Consider the following 17,379-nt stretch of genomic DNA (forward strand, 5'->3'; position numbering starts at 1 on the left):
AAATATGTTCGTCTTGTGAAGGCTACTCTTGATGGAGTATATTGTGAAGTAAAGCTGGGGGGTGAAGTACACGAGTCTTTCAATGTAAAAAAATACCTATAGCAAGGAGATCCATTGTCTCCTATCCTGTTCAATTTTGTACTACAAAACTTTATAAAGTATTCAGAAGTAAATGAAAGAGGCAACATTTTCAATAGGATGCATCAAGTATTGGCTTTTGCAGATGACATTGATCTGGTCACGCGAAGGAAAGAGGATATGTAAAGACTTTTCCTGAAAGTAGAGGGAAATGCCAAAAGAATGGGGCTTTCAATCAATCAGGACAAAACAAAATTTATGGTTGTTGCACCTCGGAGAACATATGCAGGAGATTTTATGGTGAATGACTATGTTTTTGAAAAAGTAGACAAGTTCGTTTATCTAGGCTCCCTGATTTCCTCCAGTAATGACACCAATATAGAAGTTAAGAGAAGGATCTCCCTGGGAAATAGGACATTTTTTGGAGTCTCCAGGGTCCTACGATCAAGACTTTTATCCAGGAAGGCAAAACTCCAAATATATAAGACAACAATTCGACCTGTATTGACGTATGGTAGCGAAACCCGGACGCTCACTAGAGAGGATTGCAGAGTTGTAGCCGCATTTGAGAGAAAAATTCAGGGAACCTGACATTATTGGTGTGATTAAAGGAAATAAAATAAGATGGGCAGGACATGTTCAGAGAATGGATCCGGCAAGGGCACCAAAGAATGTACTGTACTGCAGTACAGTTTAAGGAAAAAGGAAAGTGGGACGCCCAAAACTCAGATGGCTGGATGAACTGGAGAAGGACTTGACAGAGCTGGGAATACGATGATGGAAGACGACTGCACTGGATAGAGAGAGGTGGAGACTGATTGTAGAGCAGGCCAAAACTCGACTATTGGGTTGTAGTGCCACATAATGATGATGATGATGATGACACTTATTCATGGGTACTGTGTATACTTTATTGCTTACATCATATATTATAATTTAAGAAAAAGAATTGCAAATTACAGTAATTAGTTATATGACAACAAAGCTACTCACACATTATACTATAGAAAGCATTTATATGTTATGTTGAAATTTGGTGGTTTTCAAATGGATAACATTTATTTATGATCATGAGCGATCATTTCAACAAATGCCCGCTATAATGGACTTATAACATGTTCTCAACAGTATAATCAGTTTAGTGTAATGCGACCTATCAATTTCACGCTCGGTAGCTGAACACACTGGTGGATAATAAATATGAAGCCGAACAAACTTTATAGCCAATTTAGTTACTTTGGGGATCCTGTTAACTGGTTACATGAATAATCCTCCTCTCCTTCTATTACCTTCTCCTTCTTTTCCCCTCATCATCCCATTCCTTCTACTCCTACAAATTTACCAGCTCCTCTTCTTCCTCCTCGTTATTCTGCTTCTGCTCCTCTTCTCCTCATCATACTATTTCTAACATTCCCCTTATCAGCAACATTCTCGACCAATAGGAATAATTTTTTAGATCCCCTTTCATGTTCCTGACCATCCATCCAATAACAAAACAAAGCTCACAGGAGACATCACGAAACTAAATTACGAATTGCGATCGAAATTTGTATGTGTGATCAGTGATAAGGTTAACTTATACTGAAATATGCAGCATGTAAACACAAACATTCATAGACATCCGATGACAAATTTTGTTGATTGTGATGAGCTTTTCTTGTGATCAACATCATGTTTCTAATTCAAATGTAGAATGCATGAACAGAGGCGTCGAAATATATCAAGACATGTTGAAGATAAATGCCAAACATGTCATTGTGATAGGCCCACGTAAGTACTAAACTGTTTCCGAGATAGATATAGAATTCGAAACTATTGACATGATAATGTTATGGACTGTCAGACCTATTGACAATGAGAAAATGACGTGTAAACAAACCTATATGCAGTAAACCATTTGCCTCTACCTTTTGGGTGATCAATATAATGATTTTTCTAGAGTTTGTTTTACAAATGTGGATATAATAGCCCGGGCTCAATAGTTCAAAAATCAAAAGTTCCCACCCCTACCTGCTGTGCTAAGGTGATGAGGGTGGATCAAAGGTAATTGTTTTGGTTTCTCGCATACTATGCGTCTTACGGAGATGATTATCTCATGAATAGTTAAATCTCATAAAATTTTACTACAACATTAATCCCACAACTTTTCTATATCTCTCAAAGTTCTCAAAATAATCATGTCCATAAGACGCATAGTTTCCAAGATATATATGCAGAAAACAAAAAATTGTACCTTTGCCACCTATACCTCCTAAGCACAGGAAAATTTTGATATGCTCACCTCCGAATTACCCTAAACAAAACTGCTCGGTCGAAAATTGTCTTGCAAACTTGTCCCTTCATAACCCTTCATTGACTGGTATAATAATATAGGCTACTACGCAAATAAGAGGAAACTGAAATTGTGAAACTTCATGAAAATGAATCAAACTAACGAGGAAAATTGTGTGTTTCATACTGAGCTATAACGTACTGCGAAAAAGTTAGTTTCTGTTTGCGAATTCTGTCCAACAACAAACATGAACAAGCAAAAAAAGAAAGAAAAGAAACAAGGAAGAGCAATAATACTATAATTATTGTATAGAATGAACTAATCGTTCACAACCAACCAAGCCAGATCAATGAATTATATGCGAAAATGACTGTGCAAATGTGAGGGAACCATATAAATTTCAGCTTTAGTTCGCGTAAAACTTTCCTTCACATTTCACCACAACTTCTCATCACGAAACTTTTTAAAGCATTTCATTTTTACCTTCCAAAAAAAATACTGTGAAACGCACAAAGGTGCTTTGTGAATAATTATAAGGGAGAATAAAGTTCCACTGTACCATAGTAGTGAACTTCCATTTTCAACGTAATGTTTTTGGAATCCTTTGTTGATCTTTCATAATATGCTCGGATGCTTCATGAAATTGTGATAAGACAGGAAATCGTCAGATTTAAAAACCTATCAAACTAGCTTGTTTGGTTCAGAATAGATTTCATAACCTGTAGTTACAAAAACCGTATCATCTCATAACACCAATTAAAACTTGGGTGACAGTGGGATATTCGTTAGAATCCATTGATAGAGGAAACATAATGAATTTTCAGCCACGGAAAGTTTGTGGAGTTGATTTCGTACAACTTTTGATTCTAGATAGAGCGAAACAGAGAGACATCAGGTTTTCCGCTTCCGAGCTACAGGAAATGCACATCAAGGCAACTAAGTTTCGAGAGAGAACTGCATTTTGTTTAGTTTACCTTGATAATTAGTAGAAGAGTGAGTTAGAGACAGGTCTGAGTTTTGCTACAAAATGAAGTTACTCACACGTGTTTTGTTTACCGTGGAACTCAGCATGGTACACTTGGTTTGTCTTTCCACTAACTTTCTATATCGTATAATGATCAGGCATTACTTTGAACTTATAAGGATTTCAAAGTTTGCTTTATGAATATCTTCATCTTCGTATTACTTTCAATGATTTTGTTATCAATTAACCGATGATTAATTTGATTATGAATGGAGGACGACAAGGTTATGAAGAATGAATGTTACAAAGATCATAATAAAAAGTAATGCGATATGAATGAATAAATAAAAAGTACTCGTACAATAATTATTATGATTTATGATGAATGAAACGACTTCCCTTCTAAAAAATATATCTACGAATTATCCCAGTAAATGTCACATGAAAAATATCATAGTAATCCAAAGTTCAGAGATACCAAAAGTTTTCTTTCGCCTATTTATCTCAGTTTCCCATTGATATGACAGATTTTTATCAATGATATGATATATTGTCATCATAAGTCGAATTTTCAATTCTCAATGTTTGAAAATTATGAATAATTTTCTATCAAGGATTATCTTTCGATAAATCTATCTACAACGTATCATTTGATGCATTATTTATACAGAGTGTGCCATCTATGTGGAGTGATAAACTTCCATTTGAGGTTTTATCGATCAAAATGAATAGAAAATCTTCAATAATTTTTATTGAAAAACGCTTCGTTTACCAGATATCCGCCATTTTGTATTCTCTACAAAATAATTTATGTCTCAGGTTGAGTTTGACCATTTCTTACTCTCCATTGGAATACCTCGATGAATTCGTTGAATACACAACTTTTCATGTGTTATGAAGGTCAACTTGATGATTTGGGTAATAAGGCCCTTCATACAATGCATTTGGCCACGTGCGATCGGATTCAACGGATGCTGAATTACAAACGAAAATTGAGAATAGAGTTGAATGGAATACAATATTTTAGAAATCGATCGAAGGCCACGTTTTTGAATAGAAATCCCTAGACTGTATTCTGTTGACAAAAACTTGCGCGTTCGCAGAGGCTGGACCCGAATCGAACGCAGTTTGCGATAGGAATCCTAGAAATTTGTTCACTCCATACACGCCATTTCAATGAAGTTTCCAGTAATGTGGACGGTTGCCTTAAGCGTAATGTTGATGATTCTGAATTATTTGAATTGGGAGAAATATTTTAAAAAGTTAACACTGATTTCTCTTGAATTATTATTTGAGGTTTTTTGTAACGGATAGAGAACATGTTACAGTAGTAAATGAGCGAGAAAATCAAGAGTTAGAGGCTGAAAGAGCAAAAAAATATTTTATAGTTAATACAATTAGTTCGAATCTCAGAGAAAAATCAGTGCGAGAATAATAGTAATTATTATTTATGCTCATCACAATAATGAATATTACGAATGAAATGAATTCGATAAGCTCTTTCTGTTAAGCGGGTTGCCTAAGTGTCCCCTTCAAAATGTAAATGGTGGGGGGAATATAAATTTATAGAATTCTGATTGTTAGCATGAATCATTGGCCCTGAATTGAGAAAGTATTTCACGAAAGAGAGAATCATCAATTAGAAACAAAAACGGTTCTCGGTTAAACAAATCAAGCGCTAACCGTGTTTTCTATTTTCACTCATTTGGCTAATTATTTCTGCTAATATTTCAGCGTTATGCGGCACAAAAATTGAACAATTACTTTGACAATTTAAAATTTTTATTTACTTCAATTGACGAGATCATACGGATTATATCAATAAAATTAATGTTTTTTCATGCTTAGCATTATCGCAGAAAGTGAATGCAGTGTTCAGTGTTTTTGTTTAATATTGTTAGCATAAATTTTTTGAAACGTGAATTTTAATGTTTTTCTGCGTTTCAAAACCTCTTTAGTAGTTAAAAGAGTTATTCATTACAAGAATCCCATTTTAAATGTTCGTGTTAAAACAACGAACTCAATAATTTGGTCAATTTTTCAAGTATTCCACATCATACAAATTAAATGATGACTATGTTTTTCAACATCATCTCCATAATGTATTCGAATTTGGGTAGTAAAAAATTGTGAGTCCGTACATTGTACATTGTCTGGGTCAGAGCACCGTTGTCATTACAGGGTCAAAACATCAAGTAGTATTAGTTGAAAGAAGCGTGATATTTCAGAAAGACTACCGTAATAACTTTCAGAACTGAAAGCCCCGATTTTCAAACAAGAATTGGAAAAATGATCGCTGATTTCGCATACAAATTGGCTCTGGTTCGACACGAGTAATTTATTTCCCTGAGATATTGACTCATATTACGTGCTTGAAATATGCGATCGATGTTGAGCGAAGGGCTCCACTCCCACCAATAATTACAAAGTCATCCTGTGTGGACACAGTTATTAGAGAAAGTTTTTAAAAGATGAAACTTTCATATTCCTGCGCTTCAACCGAACCTTTGAGTTCGTAATATTGGTGAGTGAACATCGCGACTTCCTGCATAAACGAATAATCTCATACTCTTCTTGTCTGATGTGGAATCCAATCTTATTCTGAGAAACGAGAATCTCAAGATTTGATCTCATCAACTTCCACATGAAGAAGTGATTCAAATAAGGGCACTGAATTTACTTTGAAAACTTTATTCCATTGGAAGTTCGCCTTATCTCTCTGATTCAGACCTTATAACTCCCTAATTAATTATTACTAACTCCGGTTCATCGTCTTGAATACTTATTGAATACCATTAACATAGAGAGTTGTTCTTAAGAAGGGAGTTTTCCAATTATTATGGGAGAAATATCCTGGATAAACGAGGAGAGGATTATCGAGATTCCCGTTTGAATTTCACCGAATAATGTTTTTGGGCCTTTTTAGAATAACATCAATGAGTGAGTCTGGTTCCTTCTCAACAATAAGTTGCCAACAAGGTAATTTCAGCTTAAACAGTCATAAATTTTTGTTTTGTAACTTGCAGATAAGGCGTGTTTTCTCTGATCATAAATGCAGGTCAGGTTGAGTAGTATAATATTGTGTCTGTGACTATTTATCACTTGTCGATTTTATTGAAACTCTAGTAATAGAATTTTAAGTGTATTAACCACACCCCATTTCACATCTAACTTCTTCTTCAAACCAACATTGTTATTATGTCCTCTCCAAACAATGGAAAGTTGAATTCCAAGGAAATTATTTCTCATTCCAAAAGCACTTGATTGGTACCAAAAAACAGTCCTTTAGAATGGTATCATGATGAAAATTTTAAAGAATTTCTCATGCTTCAAATGAACAAATACTTCGCAAAATATATACCTGTACACTCCAGATTGGACACTACAACATTATTTTGGCCCTAGGAAGTGTCAATATACCCATAATATCCATATGCTCATATGCTAGTATTCATACTATAATATGGTATGTGTAATGATGACAATGATGAAAGTCAGAACTTTATGACAATAGATCCACTGATTATGTTAGGAATGATAGCGAATTTCTAGCTGTACAAAATTTCAAGTCAAGCAAGAATACGAGTGACATGCGAAAAATCCTATTTACCTGGAATTCGGAATGCTCTCAAGGAAATTCAGTTTTCAATGCCGTGGAAAGCATTGTGAGTTGCTCTACACAATGTCACAACATACATGAGATCACGGTGCTTCAGGTTAGGAGAAGTACGCTCTTCAAGAGCGGAAAAATCATCGTTCCAGAAAACATATCATGTGAGTCAAGTTCTCGTTACCTGCGCTGCAAACTAATTTTATTCGATTTGATACTATGGAATTTGATTTCCGTCTATATTAAACCATCTATAAGCATTCATACAGAATTTCCAGACGAACAGCTTTCTCTCAAATCTTGTTATAGAAATTGCTGGATTTCATTCTCGTTCTTGGAAAAGCTCAGAAAACCAGTTGTTCTGGAAGAGCGTCGTTTTGAGGCGTAACTCAAGAATATTTTGAAATCTTTTTCAATACTCACTTCTAAAACATGAGTTATTCCTGTGTGAGGAACTTGTCATTGAGAGAATTGAAAAAATCTCCATATTTCTCGTTTTTTCCAAAGAAATTTGAAATACGTGCAGAAACTATAGGATTGTAAACCCCTTCAGGTGGGGGTTTCCAACCAGCAGAGAATAAAACCCGGGATGCGGATCTTCGATTTTCGAATCCTGGTCAATCAGCAAGCACTTTTCAGTAACACAGAAGACGTATTCTTTAACAGTGCCTGAACTCTTATCTCTCCGAAACCTTCACAGTTTGAGACCGATGGCTCTCTTTTTGCAATCTCAAGCAATCCTAATCCCAGCATGCTTTCTTACACCTAGTTAGACAAGATTATCAAATAAATTATGGAGTGATCGAGAATTCCAAGGAGCAAGGAAGGACAGTTATGGAAATGGAACTGATTGGAGATACATTTTTCTATACAGACATATTTCTATACATATTTTTTATACATCCATTTTTATTAATGGGAATATCAAAAAAGAATGTGTTTTCGAGAACTGCAAGAAATACTTTCACGATAAAATCATCTTCATAGTGTGAGAACATCAGCTCAGCTACATTGCTTTTGACGCACTTGGATATCAGACCCGATACAATGTGTAGTTTTGAAAGCCCATGATGAAGTCCACAATAGTCCCAAGGTGAGAGAGTATGGTTTGTAACTTTCCCCGAACGTAACTTGAAGTTGTAGACTTACAAATTGGTTGAGTTACGGCCGTATAATTCAACCATCTTATCATTAACCATTGTATATGCTAGTTTGCGGAAATCACCGGGTAGAGAATTATCCATAAATTTATTTGTCCCTACTGATAAAAAATACTAAATTGAAAATAGTGATACGTAACAACAACAAACAATTCAATATACTACATATGTTTATTCAAAATCAGGTACAGAATTTTACACAATAAGTTAATTCTACACAAGTAATAATCTCTACACTTCTCTAAAAAGATGGTAAGCTTCTTCAGGCCTTTCTAATATTAGTTGGCTCTGGACTAGTCAGTCTACAAACAGGCTGTGATGCCTGCATCTCGCTACCACCTTTTTTTTACCTTTTTCATGGATGTCTTAGTATTCCTCATACTTTTTGGCAAGGCGTTGTTGATTCTTTCCAATATATTCATGATTCGTCTTTTAAAAGTTCGTCCTATGCTGGTCAGTTCAAATTTCATTCCTGTGCCTTGTGTTCTACTAATAGATGTCAACTCCTGTTGGACATTCATATTCAATTTTATAGGAATAAACAGCCACGTGATAAACCTCGAGACGTTTAGCTGTGACTATCTCATTTCCCAAGAATAATGACCTACAAGAGAAGCGTGGAGTCTTTTCAGACAACATGAGCCTTAGAAATCATTCAGTCAATCACTATTATGTCCCTAGTGTGACATGAATCCAATGATTTTAACTCCTGGTGCACAGTGATGTATTGTCAGTCAAATCAATGCAATTGGCATCAATGGTGGGATAATATTATTGGTTCTTTATAGGCCTACATTCAGGTTATCCAATTCAAATATTGTTAAAATTTTCAATTTGCTGTTGTTCAATGCAATGCAACACTCTCCACATACTGGTAGTACAAGAAATTTTGTACTCTTTCATCTAGTAGCCATACTATAATATGGGCTTTCATCATATTAATAGTCAGCACATGATAATATCTAGAGTCTGATAGTAAAGTAACAACCATTTTCAACGTTAGATCAAAGCGAATTAATTAAAGAATACTTCTCCAATTTCATCCTCTCCTAGTGATGGGTAAAACAGGCAATCTTATGATGTTCTTGATGGGTACTCAACTTTAATCAACATCACACTTCTGAAACCATATATTTTCGAACTCGAGTCATATTCTGTTGAAACAGCATTGAAGCAGTTGTGTTTCAGTTGATAGCTTTGTTGAAAGATGCCTTCGAAGAATTGGGTGTTTGTAAAGTAGACAACGCAATACTAGGACTCCGATTGAGAGTGGAGTCTCTATTATTATTATCAATTGTAGAAGAATTATAATTCTCATCTGGTTCACATCTCTTGGCAGCCATCTTTCAATATACTCACAAATTATCACCATAGCTTGACGCTGTTAGTTGCTTCATACCATTGGCGATTCACTTCACTGCAAGTCATCAAGACCTTGAATCTAAGATTTATTTATTTATTTTATTTGCATCAATACATACATGGAGACAACAGGTTAAACCCTTATATGTCTCCTTGAAACATTACAACATTCTTCATTCGAAAATTGGATTTGAGATGTGAGAGTAAATCCTCCAGAATTCCAGGAAGCAGTCGCTCTGCACTTCATGATGGTTTTCCTCGGAGAAAGAATCAGACCTCAAACAACACAATAAAACTTACCAGGCTTCAACAAAACACTCCATTCAGAAATATGAACTGAATGAATTATTGTGAAAAGCGGGTTTAAAACTGTTTATAACAATAAATACAAACAGAAGAATTCCAACGGGATTGTAGTTGTAAAAAATAGGCTAGGCAACAAACCATCTCACAATATTATAGAGATCAAACTGAATTCCGAATTATTACATAATATCCGCCATTGAACTCGATTTTTTCATCAGATATGAAATTATGAATCATTTCCAAATCATGTGAGCAGGTCAAAACTTATACAATATTTTGCGACCTGCATATGAGATTTGAATGGTTTAATGCAAGATGTTTTAATCTACTAATTCTGGGTAACAACAACAGAGATAAAAAATCGTGAATCAAGTACCGATATATATATTTTCTTGAATAGGGCTAGAATAAATATTGATCTTGCTTGGTATAACCAAGCTTAGGTAAGGGAGTATATTGATCTTATTATTTGGAAACATTATTTTTACAAAACAGTCAGTGTTTGTATAAAATAACGTGAAAACGAGCTGATGCCTTGAACTAGTCTCCTTGAGTAAATGTGACTGCGACAATTTTCACTAGTGAAACGGACACTCAAGATCTTTGAGACGATAAATACCCTTTGAACATGCTATAAAACTGTGCTTAAGCTCTAGGTGTTCACTGAAGCTCATTTAAAAGTCCTATAAACTCTTATCAGTGGAATGTTGACTTAAAAACCGTTGTTCTGCTTACTTCTAAGTTATCTGAAATCGAGTCAACACAGAATGGTCGAATGTGTTCACATGGCTTCAATCGGTTCCTTGAAAACGTGTTTCCTGTTTTCCTGAAATGGCGAAGAAAATACATCAGCAAGGCAATCTCATTCATTTTGAAATTTGCTGCATTTTCAACTGATGTTCATCTGGAGTTCAAATACTTATTTTTGAGAATAATAATTTTCTCATCAGCTCTGTATCAGCAGGTGGTAAGTTATATTGAACAATTACAGCCAAAAAATCTCCACAAAAAAGTAAAATCGTTTTAAACAATTCAAGTTAATAAGAATAAAGTTAAGTAATACACCTAGTTTAATAAGAAATTGATGATCTGATAACTTATTCCTATATTTATTCAAAAATTATTAATATTCATATAAATAATTAATCAAGACAGTTGGAGTTTTTAAGTCTCATAATTATCATCATCATCAACAAAATTAGTCACCACTACATTTTTCAATCATATGGATTGAAAGTAGAAGACGTTCTCAACTACTTTTCATTCTATTTAATCAGTTGGATTCCTTATAACATTTCTTCGACTCGTAGCATTCGAACTCTACACAGATTTCTACTTCTCCAGCAAGTAGTTGCTCGCGTTGGAGACCGTTGAGCCCATGTACAGGATCATCATTTCCCTAATGAGTTTCGACGACAGTCACAAAGTCACATGATATTCATAGCTCCACCAGCTATGAAACCATAAAAATAGAAAGATTAAACGTTTATTTTGGAACCAGTCAGAACCCGCTAAATGCCACTATTTCTAAGCTATGACGGTAGCAAATAGGCAAGTTATTTCTGCCTTACTCTGTATCAGTTTTGTATAGTTTTGGACACATTTCAATATTATTATATTCAATAATATTATTATTATATTCATAAGTCATGTTCGATACTACAGTGAGAGAGTGGCTTCTGGATTGGAATATTCGGAGTCGATTTCCTTCCTACATTCGTATTTTCTCTTCTTCGTAATATTATGTGATAGATATTCACTCTACAGCATATTATTTTGAGTGCGAAATTAGCCCGAGGATCTGACAGTTAAAGCCACTGTTCTTTGTTACAAAAGCGTTGCTTTCGGAGAAAATACTTCAAAGAAGAGCTACAAGTCTGATTAATTAGAGAGGTGTACATTGTTCTCCAAAACAGTGAAAGAGAGAAGTGGAAAAGAGATTCAGCAACAAATCTGTTTTTGACATGAAAGTGTTTGACAATCATTTTTCAGCTCTCAACAATTGGACTCACGATGCAGTAATATTATTCTGGAACGATTCCGTTGAAATTTGTTCAACATTACTGAGAATATCAACGAAAGGGTTTAATGGACTGCCATTTTCATAATTATCGCGGATTTAATGAGCCTGTATATAAAGTTCATGGGATTATGGCGTTGTGAACTGCAGGCAGCATGAACCATTTATCATGTCCGGAAGGGGTAGAGGGATAAAATTCCACCATTCAATAAAGACCCTGTACGCCAGAATTTTGGGGCTTTGTAATTTCAACTTATTTGATAGGTCTTTGTTTATGACACGTTTAATTTATATTACCTCTAGCGTGTATATGTGAAAGCTACGTAATAATCATTGACAATACATTTCCTTTTGTCTGCTTATAACTGAGACTCTCTTCACCAGATAGTAATTGTTATTATTTGAATCGTACACAACAATGAGAAGTTTGCACTTGACAAGTGTGTGTATTGTTCTCAACTATCATAGCTGCAAATTATTTTATCATACCATTTAGAAAACATTGTTTCTTTTGTTCGCTTTTTTGCCTGAATCTGAGTGACACTTTGAAGTGTTGTTTCATCAGTGAAGTTTTGCGTCATCAAACCACTCTTTTCGACATCATATAGTAATTTAATTCCTTTTTCTCTTTTATGAATTATTGCTCTCTCATTATTAATAAAAAGCTGAAAGCTGAGCTGGAATATGTTTTATTAAGGCTGTTCGTTACACCTTATTATTTTTATTTAAATTTGATAATCTTTTTCAAAATAATTGTTAAGATCATTATAAGAGTGAGAAAAAGTGGCAACTGAAATTTTTAAGTGGTCTAATAAGCGAGTTATGGGTTGTTGAAGTGCTAACCTCTGTTTTCTTTTCAGATCATGAACGGTTTCGAATTTTCCACTGGAGTTTTTTTAATACATTTAGTATATCATTAGCTTTGTTCTAATATGCGATTTTTCGCGATTAATGCAAAAATAAACAAGTTATCGAATTTAAAAAAAATGTTACTTTTGTATTTATGAACTATATGGTTAATAAAATGTTTCAGTTTGGAAAGATACATTTTTTGAATTTTTAAGAGAAGTTCTAATAATATAGTCTGAACCGTTTATGATCTGGAAAGAAAACGGAATCTGGAAAGTTAGCACTTCAACAACCCATAACTCGCTTATTTGACCACTTAAAAATTTCAGTTGCCACTTTTTCTCACTCTTTTAATGATCTTAACAATTATATTGGGAATGATTATCCAATTTAAATAATAGAAAAAGTGTACCAAACTGCCTTAAGCACTCGGAAAAAAATTCTCTCTGATTATATTTATCTTTTTTCGGTACACAAAACATGGTTTATACAGCAAATAGCGAAGACATTTTCAAGTGGATTTCAAGTAACAGCCATATGAATTTGAATTGGACAATCTTCGAGGAAATGAGAGTTGAAAGATGAATAGAGTGTTTCTTTGTTGGACATTCTTTGATATTTTCTTAGAGTGGCCGGTTATTATTTCAAACTAAGATTTTAGGTAGTCACAGTACAATATTATCAGATCAAATTATCGTATACCACCACGTCATCAAATAGGAAATACATTCTATTTATTATTTAAATGAAATGGATTCTCGACAATATCTCAAGTCTCTTCAATCATTCTATTTTATCCTAGATTCTGTTCAATTCTGAACGGTAGTTTTGATAACAAAAGTAATAAATTGAAAGTAAAAGAAGAATTTTATATCTGTAAAACTGCAAAATGAAATAGGAATAATTTAATGAATATAGTTCAATTTGACTAAAATAATCCTTTTTTTGATAACATTGAAAGTAAATATGATTAAAATTGAATCATTTCAACCAAAAAATAATGAATAACAAATAAATAAATCATATGAATATATTATTATCTAGTAGCAACTTGTTTTTGCATTTGAACTAGAAAATGGCCAAAGTAGGCCGAAACTAGCTGTTGAAATGTTTTAAATGTTTCAAATATTTCTTCTTTGTCTCTAAGAAAGCCTTTGTAATTAATTTGGCATCATATTGACATTAATAAATTTCTAAAAATTTTCCATCTTGATCCTCAAACTGTGAACTCTCAAACTATGAACTTACTGTATCTATTTTGGTTTCTATAGAGTTATTCACCATGAGTACACGCAGGTTATTCTATTTACCAAGATTATTCCTTAAGATGATTCATCATTCCTTGAGAATGATATGAGAGGAATCCTTGATGACATATCGTCGCTGGTCTTAGGAGACCTTCTATTTGTCAACATTTTTAATTTTGCGTTTTCGGTATCATTCTCTTCAGAATTTCAAGCCTTACAACTGGTGAATACCTACTATGTGTAAAATAATTCTATAGTCATTATATGGAGGAATAAAGAATATATCCTATGTGATCAATGCATTTGGATTGGTGCAGAATATCTTCTATGTTCATAAAGCCACAGATAAGAGCTTTTCAAAAAAAAAATGAAATTCCAGTTCTTACATTGGGAGAGTAACTCCTATGTGAATGAATCCATATGAGGGCTTTTCAAAAGTGTAAAATTCCAGTTCTAACATCGGGAGAATTACTCCTATGTGAAAGAATTCACATAGGAGTACATATGGCTGTGTACCATTCTGGTACACTTGGTCTTTAAAGTGTGGTTGAAAATTGTAATATTTTTTAGTTGTAACATTGATTTGATTTGACATTATTAATAGTCTATGGATATATTCCGTTTATTAATTCTCCATTCATTTATATTATTACACAAATCATGATAATAATTATCATAACTAGGATAGACAGAATTAACTCAGATTGTATCATTTCTCCTGAGTTTCGATGAATAATGGTCCAAAACAAGGCTATATTATGAAACTTTTAATCGATGAAATTTGATTTTTAGTAGTGTCTGTCGTGCACCAATCATGTCTTACGACTTGTACAGAAGCATACTATTGTATGTCAGATTCAGTTTGAATTTTTTCAAATCATTGGAGCAGATTCAATAAATTTCAATATTCCATTCATGTATCATATTCATGCCCCTATTGGAATTATATCCCCTATTCATATAAAGAATATCCATCGAAATATAGAGAGCTCATCAATAATATATAAGACATCAATAAGTATAGAGCGTGGTGACTATAATTTTTATTGTACGAAACTGTTTCAATCACATGTGTTAACTGGCGTGAGGGTATATTCATGTGGTGACAATTCAATGCTCTTTAGAGTGGAATCCAATAATAGTTTTTCAAGCATTACATTTATTTGATTGCGAATGATGCCGACATGATATATTAGCTTGTGCATACGTAATGGGAAGTGCGTGGGTAATTTCATGAGATGATCAAAAATGTTAATACCTACAGCGGGATACGAACTCGGTAGTAGGATTCGAACATGTAGCGCTTGCAGACAGAAGAATATGATGCTTAAAACTTCTCCGCTAAACTGGATCCTGGTCGGCAACATTAAAGGAACTTGTGGTACTTTAAACCCTCTACTTATAATTCTATTTGATTGGCAAGATAATATGTATCCATGTAATAATATTGTGTGTTTCCTTTATGTTACAGTATCATGTTCAACTGTAACCGTGACAAAATGCCAGGCAGCTCTCAGAACACTGCAAGCATTCCCATTCTTCAAGCCAACATGCTTGTGCAAAGAGCCACTACTGGATCAGGAGTGCAACTCTTTCAGAAATTTCCTCTTCGATCATCCATGTATATTTGTACATAAGAAAGGTAAAAAGTGCTATTGTTCTTACATCTTCATACTCCACCTTGACTGTCTTGAAATGTGATTCAATTACATAGCATATTTCTCCTCATCTGTTAACAAAACTCGTTTTTATTATTGATCTTATAATCTAAATGAACAATCATTTCAAATTTTTCGTAAATTTCCACTAACACTATGATAAAATCAAATTGGACATGGTGTAAATGTGGTTGAGTCTACGGAAATTTTCACATCCTTATCCTAAAGAATAGAGAAAAGTTTAATGATGATACTAGTGATACTACTTTGTGACATATTCAAGTTATCGTGATATTTATAAATGAGAGGTACAAGATTCTACTCAAAGAAACAAGGCATAGTATACTATCAATCTAGTTAAGATGATTGCCTCATAAGCTCTTGATAGGCACAATATGATTAGATTTGACTGAAATCTACAGTGTTAGGGGGTTCTGAACGAATTCATTGTTGTATTTGACGTTCAAAATTGATTATGAAACTGGCCTCAAGAGGTCACCGGTCTAATAGGGGAACCTAACTCTTCTCAATTTGTTCCGTATCCAAAGATTTCATGTGATGCTAACCGCAGTCACTTCATCTTATATAACTGCATGCTATACAAGAAAAATTGAAACTCTCTTCAAAGAGGAAACTGGAAGATGTTTCCAGAGTGTGACTGGCACCTTCTTCTTTGGAGGTACGAACGAATAAAAAATATCAACCAAATCTTCCATATTCCATTTATAAAAGTATTGTACTGGAACCATCAATAATTCCACTCCTTACCCAAAATAGTTTTCACTAATAATCATCCCCCTGTATTAATAATCATACTCTCTGTATTATAATCATCACAAATAATTTTCATTGTTAACATTGAACAAAATTACATTCCAAAACAAAGAGAGAAACAAATTTTAAATCTGAATAGTAATATTAGCATAATATAATAGACGATGTATAATAATTTAAGATGTCCAAACATTGGATCCACTTAAAAAGTTTTGAGTCCAAAAGATTACACTGTGAAAAACAAAAGATTGGAAAAGTGAGCCTACTAAAAACAAATACTGACAATGTATGGCCAAACCAGAGAGATGATTCATTTGAACGGTAAATCAACAATTTCGCCGCATTCTTTTGATGTATGGAGCTCGCTGATTATTTTTGATAAATATATTCTATTTATTCTGCTTTCAATTAAAAAATTCAGACGAATTTCTAATTAGGAGGAGATATGTTTTTTCAATATACTGCCCAATCTGTTTGATTGAAAGATTTCTGAGTAATCTTTCATTAAGGAAACCTGTATATCATGTACTAGACTATCTATCAGTCAACCTGTATCATTGAAGTTGATAGCGTATCAAAGTATCATGCAGGGATGCTCATAAAAATTAACAACTATTTCTGCACTTCACGACTGATTAAAAAATTTATTGGATCTATATGAGATACAAAAGGCATTGCTTGACTGAACTATTCATATCTTTACCATAATTGTTGAAGGTGTGTTTTTAAGAGTAACACTGTTCAATGAACTTTAACGTTGGGTGGTTTTTGATTGAAAGTACTATATCTATCGCCATCAGATCTATTGACTAGGTCTATCTAGTGTCTTGGTATAACGCCACTGAAAATAGCTTTATTCCTCGCGAAACTCTTGAGCATCCAAGTTCAAATGTAAATATATAAAAAACAGTTTTTAAAGTGCACTTATGCCATGCATTCAATTGTCACTTGCCTCTGGTAACATTTTCACGATAAATGCTATCTTTGAAAGCCAAGTTCAATTTTATTCTCCGATTGCTTGTCAATGATCTTGAAATTTCAATCAAAGTTCTAGATTTATTGCTCAAGGGCTCATCTGA

General features: G+C 33.7%; 1 protein-coding gene across 3 annotated transcripts in view; it reads left to right on the forward strand.

Moving 5' to 3' along the window:
* LOC111048987 (mucin-5AC) overlaps positions 1-17,379 on the forward strand; it is a 170,342-nt gene that overhangs the window by 61,999 nt on the left and 90,964 nt on the right. For all 3 annotated transcript variants that reach the window (XM_039442636.1, XM_039442637.1, XM_039442638.1), the window contains exon 3: positions 15,340-15,510. In XM_039442636.1, coding sequence (XP_039298570.1) covers positions 15,340-15,510 — 171 coding nt within the window. The remainder of the gene's footprint in view (positions 1-15,339; positions 15,511-17,379) is intronic.

Source organism: Nilaparvata lugens, chromosome X, assembly GCF_014356525.2.
Source record: "Nilaparvata lugens isolate BPH chromosome X, ASM1435652v1, whole genome shotgun sequence".
Lineage (NCBI taxonomy): Eukaryota > Metazoa > Arthropoda > Insecta > Hemiptera > Delphacidae > Nilaparvata > Nilaparvata lugens.